Below are 19,977 nucleotides of genomic sequence, written 5' to 3'. Positions count from 1 at the left end.
GGGTCGTTGGAACAGGAAGCGGAATGACCCGCACCCTTCCGTCCCCTTCCCACAACCCACAGCGCCAAAATGGGACGAGGTGCTCTGTGGGATAGCTGCCCACAATGCACCACTCACAACAGCGCTGCAAATGCTGCAAATGTGGACACACTGCAGCGCTGGTCGCTGTCAGTGTGGACACACTGCAGCGCTGGCCCTACACAGCTGTACGACCACAGCTGTAACTACCAGCGCTGCAAAAATGCAAATGTAGCCATACCCTTAAGCAATGAAGCAGTACTATTGCAAGTAGTAGAGTGGCGGGGCTATTGAGCAATGTAATAGTTCTTCGATTAAATTGGCTAAAAAACCAAATGCGTTTGAGTTGAAATATGGAGAGAGCAAGAAAGAACCAACATAAAGTACATTGGTTAATTCGTTGCAGAATTAATGTTGTTACTGCTTACATGTGGCTTTCTTTTTCAGATCCTTGTTCATTTGGGACTTTTAACAAAGGAATCTGGATTCAAGATTGCAGAGAATGCATTTAGTGGTGGCCCACTTGGTGAATTAGTCCAGTGGAGTGATTTAATTACATCTCTCTACTTACTGGGCCATGACATTAGGATTTCATCTTCACTGGCAGAGCTCAAGGAGTAAGAAGATTATTTTCAATTTTGAAACTCGAATACAAAAAAGAAATTGCAAACTCCTGAAGCCTCTATTAGTACTGTCCATAATTTCTTGAAGAGGAAAGTGAAAGTGATAATTCACTAAACAGGAGATAAGAAGATTATTTTCATGAGCTAAATATATGTGCTGTGAAAAGGATAATATGTTTTCATTGTAGCTGCAGCCTCCTGAGATTTCATAAATTAATGCTGGAAAATTCAAACTAAGCAGCTTAATTTTTTACCATTACAGGTGCTTTAAACATCTGCAGCAAGATACATTACTGACTATTCTAATTCCATGTCCTTTAGCTTAAATTTATAATATTCCCCACTCCGCATCCAGCAATTTAGTCTTAAATAAATTAATTTTGATGCAGTTAAGTGCTCTGAAAATGCTCATATTTCACTTAAATTTACGTTAGTCTCTTTTGTAGAATAAATTTTCGTTTTTAGTCTCAGTGACACTTCGTCCTGCTTTAATGCTTTTTATAATGCACTAGTTTAAGATTGGGCATTTGTTGTTTTTTCTGTAGCTTTCATTTTTACAATATATACAATGAAACCATATTATAGTGAATTCTGATATAATAAAACAGTTAATAAAATACTAGAAGTGATATCCAAATTGCTTCAGTGTATCGCATTTGCTTTATGAAAATTGCTGCTCAGGTTATATTTGTACCTCTGTTTAGACTAGAGAAAATACTCAGTGACAAGAGTCTACTATAAGAAGTCTCTATTTTACTGTACTTAATCCATTTTGCAGTAAACTTTTTAGAATGTTTTACTGGCTTTCAGCAGAAAGAGATTAAAATTGCACATATGCAGTTAATGTCTTTTGCAAAATTAGAATAATTGGCCAATGTGATTTTTTTAATGTGATTGGATTATCAATACAAATTGCATATCACATGAATGCAGAAAGGTGCTGAAATATTCCTTCCCTCTCCCCCCAACTTTATTTTTTTTTTGATAGGATTATGAAGAAGGTTGTAGGTAACAGATCTGGCTGCCCCACCCAGGGAGATAAAGTGGTAGAACTCATCTACATCGATATTGTGGGACTTACTCAGTTTAAGAAAACGCTTGGTCCATCATGGGTTCATTACCAGTAAGTATTACTCTTATCTGACCGTTTGCAGAAACTGTTTAACAAAAGCATTTGAGTAGCACATGTGCAGTAAATATATAAAATACTGACCTGAATAGTATCCAGTCTGAACTGAATTTATTTCAAAATTAAGCTGTTCAAAATTACTTTACTTCCTCAGGGGTCTTTCATTGTTAGGAGAAAAATAAAGAGTGTATAGCCTCTGTTTTCTAAACCATCTTTCTCCTTCCCTTTGAAAGTCTGCAAGACACAGTATATCAGGGATGCATTGTAGCATTTCAGAATATTGTTATATTGTTGAAATTGTGTATTCCAGCTAAGCTACTTTCACTCTCTCCTCATTTGCTCCTTATGAGTGCTTTGTTCTTTTTACCTTCAATCAAATGATAAATGTAGCAGCAAGCAAAATGAGTTCACTTTTTCAATTGAAGTAATGTATGTCATCTTCTGTAATATAAAACAAAATCACTAACTTAGCCCTCATGAAAGATGTTGGATTGACAGTCCTGGTGTTACCAGCTTTGCATGTTATTTTGGGGTATGGTCATTTATTGGAGTTACTCTTCTGGGGAGAGCGGTTTCTGTATTTCTATCAATGTACTGCATGTGTCACTTGTGTTCTCATATGGAGCTCTACTTATCCCTGCTGCAAGTTCCCTCCCAGTGGAGCTATCCTGCGGGACCTATGTTCCCTGTGGCTGGGTTCTTCCAGCCCCAGAATCAGACAAACACACACATTAACAGAGTGCCTCTGAGAGGACCAGGTTACTCAGCACTCCCAAGCTGATGCCTTATATGTCCCTGGACTCAGTAGGCTGGGTTGAGCAGCACCTTCAATCTCCCACCCCCATAGGCCCTTGGATTTAGCAGGCTAGATCGAACAGCACCTCCAAGCTGCCACCCTCATATGTCCCAGGTTCAGCACGTCTCTATCCTCACTTTCACATTACAATTGCTGGGGGGGCTCCAGGCACCAGCACAGCAAGCGCGTGCTTGGGGTGGCAAGCCACTGGGGGCGCTGTGCCTGTTGCCGTGAGGGCAGCGGGCAGGCTGCCTTCGGCAGCTCTGCTGGTCACGCGCCTGCCAGAGGTCCCCCAGCAGACCCTCCCCAGGCAAGCTGCCGAAGGCATGCTGCCTGCCATGCTTGGGGCAGCAAAATGCCTAGAGGCACCCCTGTCTGGTAGTAACCCACTTGATGAGCAAATCCCATGGGATTTTTGGGAGCTGCAGGGATCTTTCAGCTTAGGCATGAAGAGGTTGCTGCAAAGTGAACGAGGAAACAAAATAAACACCCACAAGGGGGGGAGTGAGAGAAGCAACCAGCTTTATCATGAAAATTATTTATTGCCAGGTGGTAACCATAGGGGAGCCAAACAAACAGAACAGCTATAATATTAAATCTAACTTAAATTTGATTATAAACATCAGGTTTAGAAAACTATCATTGATCACACAAGTAGGGTCAGAAGGCTATAACTAGGGAGAGAGAGAGAACTGGGTGGTGGTAACTGAGGGTCCGGAGTGCTGGAGACAGGCAGAGCCCCCAGCATGATCGGTGAGGAGAAGATGAAGTCCCAGTGGAACTGATGCAGATTTTGGATCGAGGCATCAAAACACTTACTTGAGCATGGGTAGGGGTTTTTGTAGAGAATCAACAATAGTTCGAGGGAGAACACTAGATTTGTTTGTGTGTGAACTGATGGCTCAAGGGAGTATACCAAAGTTGTTTTGTTCAGGCTAGCCAATGGGAGCTGATCATTTCTGGCTATGGGCTGTGTTCCTTGGAGGGAGCTCACAATACAATTAGGGAGCTTCACTGTCTTGAATACCAATAAAGGATTTATTACTAGAATTGGTCTGACAACTATTGAGCTGGGTGTGTGCAGGCGTAGGTTCATTAACATCTGGAGCAGAGATCCATGCAGTGCTTCCCTGCTTTTCTGGTCCCCCAGTTCCATGCGGTTCTTGGTTTGGAATCTCTGTTCTCCATTCTGTATGCTAATGGAGATGTCTCCTTGTCCCATCTTCCATGCAAATGAGGCTAGGAGAGTTTCCTTAATCCTGTCATCCTTATCCCAGGGGTTTAGGTGTGTCTCCTACTGCCTTTTCATTGCTTGTTGTAAGTCTGTTTTCTGATCAGTTCTGGTTCAAGCAGAGGCCGGGGGGCGGGAGAGGGGAGCGGAGGTCTTTTATGAGTGAGTGAGGCTGGGTACTGTGCCCTGGTTCCCCAAGAACGCAGCTGCTAGGTGACACTGGAGACTGAGGACCTCTGTTTATCCATTGAAATAGTACTTGCACAGTCAGTGACAATACCTTACGCACACTGTCCCAACCTTGAGCTGGAGAGATGTATCTTTAAGGATGAGAATGGTTAGTTCAATCTCTCTGGCCTATTGAGTTTACTGGGGCTACAAGTTGTGGTGCCCTTTGTGATGTATAAATATCTGTCCATTGGGAACTGAACTGAAGCCACTAACTGCTGCTATTATTAAGGGCATGAGAGTAAACTGTCCCACTGCATAGGAAAGATAAGAAGTATGGCAAGAAACCACCCTGGCTTAATCCGGAGATCTTCAATGACCTGAAACTCCAAAAAGAGTCCTACAAAAAAGTGGAAACTAGGTCAAATTACAAAGGATGAATATAAACAAATAACACAAATATGTAGGGGCAAAATTAGAAAGGCCAAGGCACAAAATTAGATTAAACTAGCTCTAGAAACAAAGGGTAACAAGAAAACATTCTACAAACACATTAGAAAGCAAGAGCAAGACCAAGGACAGGTGTAAGCCCATTACTCAATGGGGCGGGGGGGGAGAAGTGATACATGACTTTTCTTTCAGCTTTCACCAGAAAGATTTAGTAGCAATTGGACATCTAACATAGTGATTGATAGTGAAAATGAGGTATGATATGAGGCTAAAATAGGGAAAGAACAAGTTAAAAATTACTTAGATAAGTTAGGTATGTTCAAATCACCAGGGCCTGGTGAAATACATCCTAGAATACTCCTGGAGCTGACTGAGGAGATATCTGAGCCATTAGTGTTTTACTTTGAAAAGTCATGGAAGACGGGAGAGATTCCAGAGGACTGAAAAAGGACAAGTATAATGCCAATCTATAAAAAAGGGAAATAAGGAAAACCTGGGGAATTACAGACCAGTCAGCTTAACTTTAGTACCAGGAAAGATAGTGGAGCAAATAATAAGCAATCAGTTTGCAAACACCTATAAGATAATAAGGTGATAAGTAACATTTTTCAATAACAAATCATGCCAAACCAAACTAATAGCTTTCTTTGACAAGGTAACAAGCCTTGTGGATAGGGGAAAAGTGGTAGATGTGGTATATATTGACTTTAGTAAGGCTTTTGTTACTGTTTCACATGACCTTCTCCTAAACAAGCTAGGGATATACAACTTAGATGGAGCTACTATAAGGTGGGTGCATAACTGGTAGGAAAATATGTTCCTAGATAGTAATAATCAGTGGGTCACTGTCAAGCTGGAAAGACGTATCAAGTGAGGTCCCATAGAGATCAGTTCTAGGTCCAGATCTGTTCAATATCTTCATCAATGTTTTAGATAATGACATAAAGAGTACACTTATAAAGTTTGTGCATGATACCAAGCTGGGAGGGGTTGCAAGTGCTTTAGAGAATAGGATTAAAATTCAAAATGATCTGGACAAACTGGAGAAATGGTCTGAAGTAAATAGGATGAACTTCAATAAGGACAAATGTGAAGTACTCCACTTAGGAAGGAACAATCAGTTGGACACATACAAAATGGAACTCCTGGTGAAAATGAGCCACTGCAGGGCAGCAGAAATATGCCCCTCCCCCTGCAGATTTCCTTTGCTTCCTTGGAGAAAATGGTTTCTGTGGGGAAGCAGAGAGAAGCTGCACCAGTGCTCATTGCCCCTCCCTCCCCCCCCATGCCCGGCAGCAGCTCAAGGCCCTCTGTTTGGGCTGCTGGGAGAGAAGTAAATCACTTGGGGGATGGGGATGCCCTGGAGTGCAGCTGGGACCTTGGTCCAGCTGGGCGGTGAGGGGTGGGGGGAGGGAGTAGAGGAGATAGAATGGATTTCCTCTCCCCCTCCCTGCAAGAGTAGTCGGGGCTGGGTCAGATCAACCCCTGAAACTTTCCCTGGCTGCAGAAAGCTCTGCACAGGGGGATTGGGGAGGTGGGCAGATGGGAAGCAGCTCCCCGTACAGTGGCCCCTCCCCCTACCCATGCACTCAGATCCCCAACCAAGCCCCTGTAGTAATAGCCACCTGTCCCAGTAACCTGGACTTTAGCGTCCAACTCTGGTCCTGTCCCAAACCTGGACTTTTGCATCCAAAATTTGGGGCTTACCTGAACTCCCCAAGCTCACTACCAGCTTGGATATTCTCGCTGCCACCAACTAGGACTATTGGGGTCCTAGTATGCCCCCGAGTCACCCAACTTTCCCCTGGGGACCCCCAAGATCCAGAGCCCTGGTCTCTCTCTCTTCTCTCCCAGCTTCCCCCCCTTTCCTGGGTTAGCCGGTGCAATGCTATGCTTCACCCCTTGAATACAACCGGAGAAGCATCTGCTTCCCCGAGGCTAGGTATTTACCTAGTCAGCTCACACAAGAAATTCCCCTCCCTTTGTTCTATAGCCTTTCCCGCCCTGGGACAATAGGGAGGTGAGACACCGAGTTGGGCTTTTCTCCCCCTCTGCCTCACTAGAAAAAGAAACTTTCACAAGGTTTAAAAGAAAACTTTATAGAAAAAAAAGAAGAAAATATAAACAATAATCTTGCATTAAGAAACTCAATACAGGCTCTTGCTTATCAGAATATGAAGAAACAATCTGATTTAAAAGATAGCCCAATTAAACCAGCCCACAAATCCACATACATGTAAATACAACCAAAGCTCCTCATAGCCGAATTGGCTTTGGGGTTCCTTTGTACTCACAGATGTGTAGGAGAAACTTGGAGATAAGATGCAGTAGGAGAAAGCTTGTTAACTCACGAGCCGAGAAAACAACAAAGACACAGCCATCCACCATTATCGTTACAACACAAAGCTCCTCATAGCCGAAGTGCTTTGGGGTCCTTTGTACTCTCAGACTTTTGGTATAATATTTGAAATAGATGGAGTTAGGAGGAAACCTTGTTTACTCACAGCCGAGAAACAAAAAAGACCCTGAGTATACAAATTCCCGCCCTGACTTTAAACAATCCAGTTCTCTGATTGGTCCTCGTGTCAGGTGTTTGGTTACCCTTTCCAGGTAAAAGAAACTTAACCCTTACCTTACGTATCTATTTATGACACCCCTGTACCCAGAACCCCCCAACCAAGCCCCCAAACACCCCACTAAGCCTCACCCCCTACATCAGGAGCCCCAGTCCCCCACCCTACTCGAGCCCCACTGTCTGCACTCTTGAGCCCCCACCCACCCAGTCCCACCACCATGAGCCCTAACCATCACCCAGTCCCATTCCCCTGCACGCAGCCCTGTGCATCCAGATTCTTCCCCCACTTCCTGAGCCTCCCACTGACTTGCCTGCACCTAAATTGCACCACACAGAGCCCTGGTAATCTTGAGGGAATTCTTTGCCAAAAAATTAAATTCTGCGAGTTCTTCATTTTATTTGTTAACTAACACACAACACAAAATATATAATCACACTATTTCAGTTATTTTGTATTTTGCAAATAATTGAAAATGGTGTGATTATATTGTGTTAGTTTGACAAATATGCAGAGTTTTGCAAAATTTTAAATGTATGCAGAATTTTTAATTTTTTGGTGCAGATTTCCCTCAGCAGTAAAAAAAAAAAAAAAAAAAGAGAGAGAGAGAAATGACTGCCTAGGAAGGAGTATTGCAGAAAGGGATGTGGGGATCAGAGTGGATTGATCACAAGCTAAATATGAGTCAACAGTGTAACACTGTTGCAAAGAAAGCAAACATCATTCTGAGATGTGTTAACAAGAGTGTTGTAAGCAAGACACAAGAAGTAATTCTTCTGCTCTACTCTGTTCTGATTCTGTTCTGGAGTATTGTATTCAGTTCTGGGTGCCACATTTCAGGAAAGATGTGGACAAATTGGAGAAAGTCCAGAGAAGAGCAACAAAAATGTTTGACCTGTGAGGGAAGATTGAAAAAAATGGGTTTGTTTTGTCCAGAGAAGAGAAGACTGATAAGGGACATGATAGCAGTTTTCAAGTACATAAAAGGTTGTTACAAGAAGGGAGAAAAATTTATTCTCCTTAACCTCTGAGAATAGGACAAGAAGCCATGAGCTTAAATTGCAGCAGGATATTAGAAAAAAACTGTCAGGGTAGTTGAGCGCTGCAATAAATTCTCTCTCTCTCCCTGCCGCACGTGGAACCAGCAGGTCTAAAATAGCTTATTCCAAACTCCTGGATTTAATAAAATATTTTTTTTTGTATGACTTGCAATCCTGACTGTTTCTAAATTGCTTCTAAATCAAGTTGGTGGTGTCACTCAAAATTCCAAATAAATTCTGTTTTTTTTAAAGTGAATGGACTGAAATGTATTCTCATGGAGGCAGAAAAAAGTCATCTTAGCCTTTCTCCCAGCCTCAGTTTTTTCTAAGAAGTTCCATCTTTTCCATCATAGGCTTATTTTAAGTTATGCGCATGCCTAAGCTTGCACATTACAGAATTCTCTCATAGGGACTTTGTAGGAAATTTGAAATAAAGATAGGTTCTGCTCTGAGGAGCGCACTAATCAATCTAATCTTGTTTTCCACTGAATTTCTTTGGTTGTCTGTCTGCCAGATATGATTCTATCATTAAGCCAGAATGGCAAAAAACATGTGTAAAATGAAAATGGTCCCTTCCTTTTTTTTCCCATTTAATTTCCTATTTGCCATGTTTTATAATGAAGATATGTAAATGTAGCATGACACCAAGGTTGTTTGATTAACTTTCCATTTTTCCTATTTCATGAATCATTACATCTTAAAATGTCAATATATTTTCCCTATTTTCTTCTAATTTGACTTTTTTCCTGGTTCATGAGTTTTGCAATTAAATTTGGCTCTAAACAAATTTGTGTGAACTACAATTTTTCTTAATTTTGCTTTTTAAAATAAATTGTGTTACTAGTGCCCCTTCCCCTATACACAAACACAGAGTAACATAAGCTTCTTGGCAAATTTTGTCAGTGAAAGAATTTGTTACTTAACATGGATAATTCCAGTGTCAAAGCAGATGTTTACATATATTTTAGTTTATTTCAATAGAATGAATATTATCATATAGAAGTGCTATCTTGTCATTGCTTCCTTACTAATTGCTGTCTTCATTTATTAATATTTAATAGCTGGTCAGTTCTTGTTATAACTACAGTCTGAGCCCCCTCCCTACTTTTTTTTTTCTATAGCAAAGCTAAGGGTATTTCTGTGCTCGCATTTGTTAGTTTTATGTCAGTTAAATTCTCTCAGCAGATGTCAGTATGCTGACCAGTTTAGTCTGCTTGTACAGAGCAGGCTTGAATGGGAATTAAATTCAGACTTGCTGTTTGTTCATTTCAATATTCACTGCCATATCAGTTTTGTAAGAGAACTTTAGCTCAAAGGAAGTTATTGATGATTTCAGATTAGGTGACTAGAGTTAGCAGCTCCAAAAGCAGTGATTCTGCTGCTGGGAGTTCTGAAATTCTGAATAAACCAAGTCCTATTTTTGTTCATTTCTTTTGCTTGTAGCACCAGTGATGACATCAGGTAACACATGCTATATGTCCAGTATCGTTGGTGCTGCCAGTATCATGAATGTACCGAAACTGATTTGGGTTTGATGTCTAACACGACTGCTATTCAAAATGAGCAACATTCTGTATAAATAAAAACAACGGGGAATCCTTGTGGCACCTTAGAGACTAACTAATTTGTTTGGGCATAAGCTTTCGTGGGCTAGAACCCTCTTCATCGGATGCATGAAATGAAAAATACAGGAGCACGTATAAATACATGAAAGGATGGGGGCTGCTTTACCAAGTGTGAGGTCAGTCTGAGATAAATCAATTAACCGCAGGATACCAAGGGAGGAAAAATAAAGTTTGAAGTGGTAAGACAGTTGACAACAAGGTGTGAGTAACAGTAGGGAGAAATTAGTATTGGGGAAATTAAGTTTAGATTTTATAATGACTCAACCACTCCCAGTCCTTACTGAGGCCTAATCTGACGATATTCTGTATAAAGAAACCCTGAAAGGAAGTCTGCTTAAATTTTTTACATTAGAAATGCAGGTCCTAACTAGCCTGAAAGAGTCTGTGACCTACACTGGAAAAGCCACCCATTGCTGACAATAGATGTCAGGAGTGGTGTTACTGAAACATTGTTGAATGATGGTAAATTAGTTGTACAGGCAAGAGAAAAAAAAGAATAAGCATCAGCTACTGTAACTTTCACAATGTTAAAAAGAAACTATAGGGAGATTGGGGGAGGTTTTTACTTTTTTTTTTTTTTTTTTAATCTAGTCCCCATTCTCCGTCCTATCTCCCTTTCATAGACCTAGAGGTTTATTGCTCACTCTTAAGTTTTTATAGAAAATATACTAAATAATGTGGATATTTCACTTGTTTGATTTTTTCCCCTACTTTAAATACATTAGGCAGATTTATTGTGACCTTACTGTAGGTAAGAGTCTCTTGAAAGGTGCTTCTGAAAAACTTGACATATTTAAACGATTAAGTACTAATGTAATAGTGTGGTGTCTGAGCACAGTTTTCAGTAAGATCTTCCCTCACTCCCAAGCTATCAGAAGCATAGGATGCTTCAGACTTCATTTAATACTTTCTGCTACAGTGTGTTCTGGGGAGATGGTTTATAACCAGCAAATATATCCAAGAATTCATGGTCCATAATTATTTTTATAACACTTAGAATTCTGCTGTTCAACATAAATGTCTCACTTTCAATAAAATCCTGTTAAGACTCAACCAAGCATGCCACTGCATACCCTTATTAGCCTTACAGCAATTCAAAGGCACTCTGTCTGCATGTGTCATGACACACACCCTGCTGTGTTTTATGGCTCGGGTTTTCCTTTCCAGACCCTTCTTATCTGACCTTCCCTTTCCTTATTTGTTTCTCCAGTTCTTACATGTCATTATTGATTAAACGCACCCTTCATTTACTTCCCTCCTTGATTAGCTTGCTTTCTGCTGCACCTTCCATCACTTCTGTATCTCTATCATCCTGCTGCTTCAGAGACCCATTGTTTTCTCTATGTTGGATCCTTTTCAATTAAAGATCCGTCTGTTTAAATCAGCCTGTACGTGTAGCATTAAATACACTTGAAGCATTTGTGCTCCTCATGTAGATGATTCAACAGGCCCCAGTGAGGTCTCAGTTCAGCTTCCTAGAAGTCTCTCTAGTCACACATCAGACCAAAATATGCATTTATTAGGAATGCTGGATTGAGACTACCCAAGAAACAAGAATTCTGTTCTTACTCTCTGATTTAGTGCTGCAGAGTCTGTTTTTGTCCTGCTGGAGTGTTCTCTGTGATGCAGAGATAATTGCCACTGTTGTAAAACGTTCTCAATGAAAACAGTTGACATAAAACACTGAATAACTACTACAGAAACTGAACTGTCAGCTTTGTTGTTTTGTGATTCACAGTATGTTGTACTTTTCTATTCATTTTGCTTGAAAGATCCCTATAGGGATAAAACGTGTAAATTATTCTGTCCTGTGCTCTCAAATATGAAGGTAACATTTCATATTAAAGCTACAATTTGCCATTGCTTTATGAATTTTCATTTAGACGTTGGGGACTGGAGGAGAAATTGTAAAAGGAATGTGTGAAACAAATGACTACAGATGACTGTACACGTGTATTTTTAGGGCCAAGTTCTTTCTTCCTTTCTGAGGAAATGAGTTTGTGAATAAGGTAATGTATGGGGGCTGGGAGGGTAGATCACTTCTCAAAAGGGAGAGCACCTGCTGACCAAGTCATTGGTTGCTATTGCAATCTGTTCCCCTTAATAACTCATGCAGCTGCAAAACCCTCACCAATGGGAGATGGAAAGTGGATCCATGTAAATGTAGATCAATTGGCCATGCCTTCGCCCTCATTGTGCAGTGACAGAGATCAAATCCCTGCAGAGCTATACTCTATAGCAGTGCTTCTCAAGCTATCTGATGTGGAGGACTGGCAATTTTCCTTTTCCAATGTGCCAGGGACCGGTGCCATATTATTATCCTATTTGACGCTCTTATGAGGAAACTTGCTGGGACGAGCAGCCGATGGCTCGCGGACCGTCACCAGTCCTCGGACCACCACTTTGAGAAGCACTGCTCTATAGCACACTTCGGTGTAGACCCCACTTTTACAAGCTCCGTGCCATCTATCTGCTACAACTCATATTTTGCTCTCTGGGGGGAGGTGGCCATTCTGCTCCCTTTCAAACCATATGTGTCGCTTAGGTTGTTGGACGGAGACAGTTCTCAGCCCTTAAAAAGATTAGGAGACACTAAAATTAGAATTGGTGTCCATTTAGAAGAGTCAGCAGTCATTATTTTCTCTCTGAATTACATTAGCCATGAGGCCCTAGTCATGGACCAGGACCCTGTAGTGCTAGGAGCTGTACATAGAACAGTCTATACAGAAGACCAGAAACAACAGCTCGATACAGAGATATAGGAGTGCAAGGAAACAATGAGACAACATTGGTCGGCATGACTGACAGTGGCCTCAGCAGACTAGTGACCTATCAAGTTGTAGGCATCAGGGTAAAAAAAGAGTGTTAAGGAGTAAATTGAAGAGAGATAATGAGGCAGCTTTGCATATGATTAAGGAGATCTCCTTCCAACCATGAGGGGTTAGTATCGGAGAAAGCACAAAGGTGCTTGTCTGAAAAGTTAACGAGTGGGCAATGGAAGTTGGCATCATTGGCCAATCCTTAGCAGAAGTCAGCATTTCAGTAGTGAATGGCAGATGCCAGGTACAGTGAGGATACACCATGAAAGGCCTGGAAAGTAAAGACAAACAGCTTGTTTTTGATGTGATAGAGAAGGGAGAGCCAGTGGAAGGATTCAAAGAGAGAGGTAAATTATACTTTTAAATCTTTTCTAGTTTTTGCTATAAATTAGGGACAGAGAGGAATTTAAAAATCTTTTTCTTTGATTCTTTACACTGTTCCTTTAAACAGCTAGTCCCAGATGAATATGCTAAGTTAATAAAGTGTAACCAACAAAACCAAATATCAGACATGTTCATTTTCATTTATATGAATGCACAGTAGTTAGTGACTTTTGAAACCTACATTTGTTCTTCTCAAAGCCTGTTTGGTTGCATCTTTGGTTGGTGATGTTTATTACCATTTGGTGACATTTTTGTAATTGCACAATTTAGAAATGATTAAGGTTTGTTCTAGGTAAAGGAAGTTCTTAAATTTAAGAGAGAAGCTTAGTCAAAAAAGAACATGAACGGTTTTAATTACTTATTTTTCATTCAGGTGTATGTTACGAGTACTGGATTCGTTCGGGACTGAACCTGAGTTTAATCATGCTCATTATGCCCAGTCTAAAGGCCACAAGACACCATGGGGGAAATGGAACCTTAATCCACAGCAGTTTTACACAATGTTCCGTAAGTATCCTTGTTTTCATATGTAATTGCTTCTAGAGCGAGAATTAAAAGTGAATGTTCCCATTAGGGAGAATCTTTGCAGTTTCAAAAGCTAGGTCATAATCTAGCAAAACACAGAGGACAGGGGGCTTGTAATTCTGTTTTTGAATGTGCAAAGCTGCAGTACACTCAGCACAAATGCACAAAAGAACAATATTAACTGGATATACATTTTGGTAAGGAGGTTTATTCTGAAATTAGCTTTTCAACACACACTGATGCCTGGAGTTCACTTTTGTTAGCTTCAGTGTCTCAAATGCTTCTGTAGAGTGATTGGTGTTGTTTTTTGACATATCTGCAGAGTGATTCCATTTGGTAGACTAAGTTACGGTTGTATTTGATCATTTTAAGTCAGAGTTCTTCAGGCTGTGATGTTGTACTTATGCCTTTTTTCATAAGTTTTGTCTTTAACTGAACAGAGCACAATGCTTTCCCCATTGCTTTTGTTCAGGTATCATAAACTCACAGTCTCCATCATTCAGCATAATTTTTGCATCTGTATTTTTTTTTGCAGATAGTTTCAAGATTTGCTTGCACCCGGTTTGTTTTCCAGTTATGAGCATTTAAACTGAGGTGGACTTATTCAAATTATTTGAACCCAACAACCTGCAAGGCTGTTGAAAATTAAAACATGTACATGAGAACAATGTAGCTGAAAGTTGCACTTATTGACTATTATTAAAAAAAAAAAAAAAAGTAAAGCTGTTCAGTGGCTCTGAAACGTTTTAGACAGCTTATGCAATGCCTGATATGTGTGTCTGAAAAATCAGTGTCAGCTAATCAAATTGTTGGAGGGAGTGTAGTGTGTTTGGATCGAGAAATTGGGAGCCAGAACTTTTAGGTTGTATTCCTGTCTCTGCAGCTGTGACTCATTTATGAGATTTTTAGGCAAGCTAGCTAACATAACACGTCCTGTGCCGTTTCAACAGGCATCAGCAAAAACAAGGCAAGCATGTTTATTGGGGGACAGTCAGGTTTTTTCCTTGAAAAGACACCAGATATATGCCTATCCTATATTATTTCCCTTTGGACATAACAAATTAATGAATCCCACCCAATGTTGCCGGAAACACCCGATAAATCCCAAACATTAGAGTCATGTTGTGTAACTAAACAGTAATAACCTACAGAGGTCCATCAAGATACCTCCTTTCATTATACCTGTTTCATACACACGCAGCTCATCTGCATTTATTGTGAATATACAGATTTATTATTGTCTGAAACACAGTCCATATTTGATTTTTTTTTTTTTTTTCTTTGGACAACCACAGTGCATCTTTTCAGTAATGGCAAGGTGTGCACTAATATTGCTCTACTTCAACAATGACTGCTAGAAAAAAGTGTCCAGTTTTCCTGTTTTAGTTGTAATGGTTCAGTGTGTTAGGACTGCAGTCAAATGAGGTAGAATATTCATGGAGACAGATATCTCCTCCTTGACAGAATGGGGAAGGTTGAAAAGGCTCCACTTTGCCTTGGTAAATGTCAAGCAGACAGAATAAGATATCATTTTGTTCACAAATTTCTTGATCCAGTGAGTCTCTTCTTCTCTCACAATTCATGAAGTGCACTTTTGAAAATCTTAACCCACATATGGCGAAAAGTGATCTTGAGTGTCCGACTTAAGACCTCTTAAAGAAGGTGAGGGGGAGTCAGCTTCAGAAAGTGCTGGCCTATGAAATCCAGGCCAATTTCATGTCTCCGTTTGGGCACCCAAAATTCCTCTTGAAAATGTTGACCATGTTATATTTAATTTCCATACTCAATTTGGTTTAGTGGATGGTAAGTAGTGCTTGACCACTTGGAAGTATCTTTGTTCTCTTTGATTTTTCTGTACCCGGTCAGATGTATGGGTTATAGTTGCTCTGTTATATTCTGGAGAAAGATTATGCAGTCTCCCAGTTTCACCCCTATGTGGTACAGCTGCTCAGACTTCAGTAGTCTCCCGCAGCAGGTGGAGAATAGTCACCTATGCAGGCTGTCTAAGAGCAGTAGAGGCCTGGGAAAGGACTTCCATGCAGCTATGCATAGTTACTTCTGGGATCCAATCCATATACCAATGCCCAATGCAACCCCAAAAGCAGGTGATGCTTGCTAGGTAGGGACATGGTGAGAGCAGGCCTACTATTCCCTGTTCAGACTTGTCAGACAAGTTTGTCAAACTTTCACCTTCAGAGTTTGGACTTTTTTCACCTTGTATGCAGAGGTTCATGCTGACATTTTGTTCTTTAAGTAGAACTGCTGCTGAAGGACACCTGTACGCTGTTAGCACTAAGGGATTAATGTAGGGGCAGGGAACTTTTTTTTCTATCAGAGGCTGCTAACCAACAGAAAAAATCAGTTGCGGGCCACACACAGTCCCGCCGGGGGGGTGTGGGCTCTCAGGGCTTCCCCCTAAGTTCTGGGGTGAGGCTAAAAGTGAGGGGTTCAGGGTATGGGAGGGGGCTCCAGGTTGGGGCAGAGGGCTGTGGTGTAGGAGGTGATGAGGGCTCCGGCTGGGGGTGCGGGATCTGGTGTGGGGCTGGGGGTGAAGGATTTGGGGAGCAGGAAGGGGTTCTGTGCTGGGGCCAAAGGATTTGGAGTGCATGAGTGGGCTGGGGCAGGGGGTTGGGTTGTGGGAGGTTTGAGATGCAGGCTCCAAAAGGGAGTTTGGATGCAGGAGGGGGCTCAGGGCTGCAGCAGGGGGTTGGAGTGTGGGGCCTAGGAGGGAGTTAAGGTGTGGGAGGGGATTCCGACCTGGGGCAGGGGGTTCGGGGTGTGGGCTCTGGCTGGGCAGCGCTTACCTCGGGCGGCTCTCGGTCCATGGTGCAGTGGGGCTAGATGCAGGTTCCGCGTGGCTCCTAGAAGCAGCTGCCATGTCTGGCCCCTATGCAGAGGGGGCAGGGGGCTCTGCGCGGTGTCTGCTGCCCACACCCACAGGTGCCGTCCCCGCAGTTCCCACTGGCTGCAGTTCCTGGCCAATGGGAGCTGCGAAGCTGGCGCTGGGGTTGGGGGCAGTGCACAGCATTTCCCTAATAGACCTTGCTTCTAGGGAACATGCCGGGAGCTGCACGGAGCTGACAGGACTTCTGGCAACCCGGTGCTCGCGGCTCCAGCCCCACGGGGGAGGGGGCCAGGCTCAGGGCTTCCAGCCTGCGGCGCACTGGCTGAAATGAAGCAGCTGGATTAAGGAAACAGAGACAAAAGGGTGGGATTTTATTTTCCATACAGTAACCAATAAATAATGAGGAATGACAGGAAGAATTACATGTTTGCCGAATGTTGAGAGAGATCTGGGACAGTGTATCTGAGAAATAGCTCAGGAACATTTTGAGAGTGTTGCCAATATGCTGCCAATCTTCACGAGAGCAAAGCTTATCTACTGTGCAAGTGCTCACAGTGGAAAGTAAACCAAACCCAATTTATTTAGAACACTGTGAAGCCTGTCCCTGAATTAATGGGAGTTCCTCATTGTTGCATATTCTGTAAAAGAACTCCTTACTTGCTTTTTCATTGTTGACTATATTTGAGGCTACTTGCCAAGTCATGGCTACTTGCTGTCTACCATGCTGTTGAATTTAATTGCTCTGTAAAAATCTGAGATACATTTAGTTCGTCATGCACTATGCATACAGTCCTAGAGAAGTACAGTGAGAGTTGTTCAACAAATAAAGGAGCTGCATTCACAATTGTTTAGTGGCAAGTAACAAAAAATATGGTCATGATTTGTGACTAGGAGATGTTACTAAACAGGACAATTCTAGGCAGGGTTTGAGAGATGGTGGATGGTTGAGCAAATGTGGCTTTTGCTTCTGGTGACCTAATCTCATATTCTTGGTTCATGTCACAAATAGAAGTTTAAAACCAGGGCTCATTTGTGACGCATTATTTAATACTGTTGGTACATAACTTTCTGCTTGAGGCCCTGCACAAGATAACAGCTCAGAATGGGATAATAGTTGCAAGGGCAATCCTGTGCCCATCATCTGTAGGTTGTTCTTAGTTTCTCTCTTTTAATGCACAGGGAATTCTCTTTATTTAAAGGAAAAATATTTTTAATGCAGCAAAACAACAAATATTGTTTTTACCAATTAATGAGTGTACATCCAGTGGTCTGAGCAGCAGGCTTGGATACACGAATCCTGATAGCTGATCTCAGCTATGGATCTGATTTTCTTTGTAGCATAACCTTTTTTTCCCCTCTTAGTTTCCTTCCTTCTTAAATGTGGGTAATAGTTATCCATTTTCACAGATTTTATGAGGTTTAATAGTTCTTAAAGTGTTGCATATATACTAGGATTTACTGCTACTCCTGTGCAGAACAACTTCATAAATTATATTCAAAACAGTATATGTATGCATAAACTATTGGTGTTTACCAGATAATATTCATCCAATTTTTTAAATTCTATATATGGTGGTTATTCTGATTCCTCAGTACTTGGCATTTTATCACAACAGAGATGGTAGAGATATAAGTCAACCAAACTCATTCTGAAGCATGTGCAATTGCAGTGCTGGAGACCTTCAAGAATTTGACATCTTGCTAAATCTGATGGGAAAGAGCCAGGTTTCTTGGCCTCTCACTCACCCAGAGGTAGCACAGTCTTTTATTGGGTTGTGACCTTGAAATACTTATCAGTAATGATTTTACAATGTGATTGTAACTCAGCTTTATTTCTAGGGCTTTGTTTATGAGGGCAAAACAATTACTACTGGATAAAAATCAAGCAAGCAGGAATCAGGCGGGCAAAAGTTGGTAGAAATTCTTAACGTAGCCAATTTTAGATAAAGCTTTTTCAATCTGGACTGGAACACAACTTTTCACATAAAGCAAATATGATGACTAAAATGGGCCATATTTTTACAGTAACTTACTGGAAAAATGTTGTACATTTTATTGCCAGTCCTCTGAGTTATCCGGAAGCATGAACTGTTTCCCTTTCTATGTGTTTTCGTATAAGTGCAGTAATGCAAACTAACAATGTTAGTGTTTTCTTTTAACTTTGTGTTTCCTTCCCATTCCTTTTCATCCGTTTCCTAAAATAAAAGAAAATGAAAAAGGTGCCCTTGATCAGTAGTAGTCTCTCTGCACTCTTCATTGTTAAATACCACTGTCAGTTTCTGTGGTTTGGAAGTTCTCTGTCTGATTGTAGCTGAAATATTTTTTGTGAAAAGGGTAATTATAATTGGATTTCATGTAGTTTATTCAAGGCACAATAGTCCTAAATAGAGAATATAATAACTGAGAGGATTTCATTGTCTGTATAATGTGCATTAAATTGTTTTCCTACAAGTCTTCCTTGTAGCCTTGTGCCTCTGGGTACATCAGTATTTCTTGTATTCATGTGTTGAGACCGGAAATCACAGATCCTGACAATAAATGTATAAGTCTACTTTAATGTCATCCACAAACTAGTGTATCTATAACTATCTATGTTTTTCTTACTCAAAAAGCAATTTAATATGTAAATATTATATATAAAACTATTTTTCTGCATGATTTATCCTCTGAAATTCTTGCATTTTACTTGTGAATCTGAACATTGTCCATTTTACTGAAATTGTGAGAGATCCACCAGTGACATAAAAAGATATTGTGTGTATATAAACGTATCTTTTCTATGGTGTCAGTCAGTTTCCTGATTTTCAGGAATGAACTGTTGAAGCCCCATAATCATATTTGATTTTTGTAGTACCCTGCATGTGAGTTTAGCTATCGTATGTGAGGAACTAATGCCCAAATACAGCTTCACACATTATACAGGGTTTGGTTTTGTTCAGGACCTTCCTCCAGACAAAAGGGAACAATTCCAGGCAGTTATTGCTGAGGGACAGTTACTGGCCACAACAATCCTTCAAGCTGTCCTGGTCCATAACTCTCAGGATGCACCATGGCTCATTTAATCTTCACAGCCATGGTGATGTGCAGGGCATCCTGGCTCCAGTTTTCTGGTTCCCCAGAAGTCCAGACTATGATAGAGGACCTCCCATTTGATGGACTGAATTTGTTTGCGGAGAATACCAACAAGTCACTACGCACTCTAAAACACTGTAGAGCCGCGTTGCATTCATTGGCCATCTACATTCATTCAAAGAAAAGAAAATTTAGTAGATCCCAAATGGCCCAAACATCCTGCCTCATGCAATTCTTCTTTGTTTAGAGAGACCTCTGGAACCTCTAAGGAAGAGACGAAGGTTCCAGAGAAAGAGTTCCTCTAATCCATCAGACCCTAGTTTGGAGCAGGCTGCGATAGTGGCTGCTGCTTTTTGATGGGATGATTGAGGGTTTGAACCCTCCCCCTTCCTTAGACTGTCAGCTGCAATCATTTGCCCACCCCCCGATGCAGAGACCATCTCTTCTATTTCTGACAAGCTCGGAGTAATGGTTCTGGAAGTAATAACAGACTACACCATCAACTTTACCTCCTTTCCTCCTCCTCCATCCCTCTTTCCCATCCAAGCTCTTTCTAAGACAGCAAATAAACTCCCTCCTTTATTTAGGAGCATAGAACCTGTTCCCACTAAGCACAAAAGAAGAGGTTTCTACTCAAAGTACTTCTTTGTGCCAAAGAAAAATGGAGGATAGGGACCAA

The 19,977-nt window shown here is 41.2% G+C and overlaps 1 protein-coding gene across 1 annotated transcript in view; it reads left to right on the top strand.

Annotated features, from left to right (window-relative positions):
- The window catches only part of MGAT5 (alpha-1,6-mannosylglycoprotein 6-beta-N-acetylglucosaminyltransferase), a 208,607-nt gene that overhangs the window by 126,920 nt on the left and 61,710 nt on the right, over positions 1-19,977 (top strand). The window contains exons 8-10 of the mRNA XM_032782597.2: positions 466-635; positions 1,630-1,764; positions 13,230-13,363. Of these exons, the coding sequence (XP_032638488.1) occupies positions 466-635; positions 1,630-1,764; positions 13,230-13,363 (439 nt within the window). The remainder of the gene's footprint in view (positions 1-465; positions 636-1,629; positions 1,765-13,229; positions 13,364-19,977) is intronic.

Source organism: Chelonoidis abingdonii, chromosome 10, assembly GCF_003597395.2.
Source record: "Chelonoidis abingdonii isolate Lonesome George chromosome 10, CheloAbing_2.0, whole genome shotgun sequence".
Taxonomy (NCBI): Eukaryota; Metazoa; Chordata; order Testudines; family Testudinidae; genus Chelonoidis; species Chelonoidis abingdonii.
The sequence above is the reverse complement of the archived record's forward strand: the minus strand, read 5'-3'. Positions and strand labels throughout refer to the sequence as shown.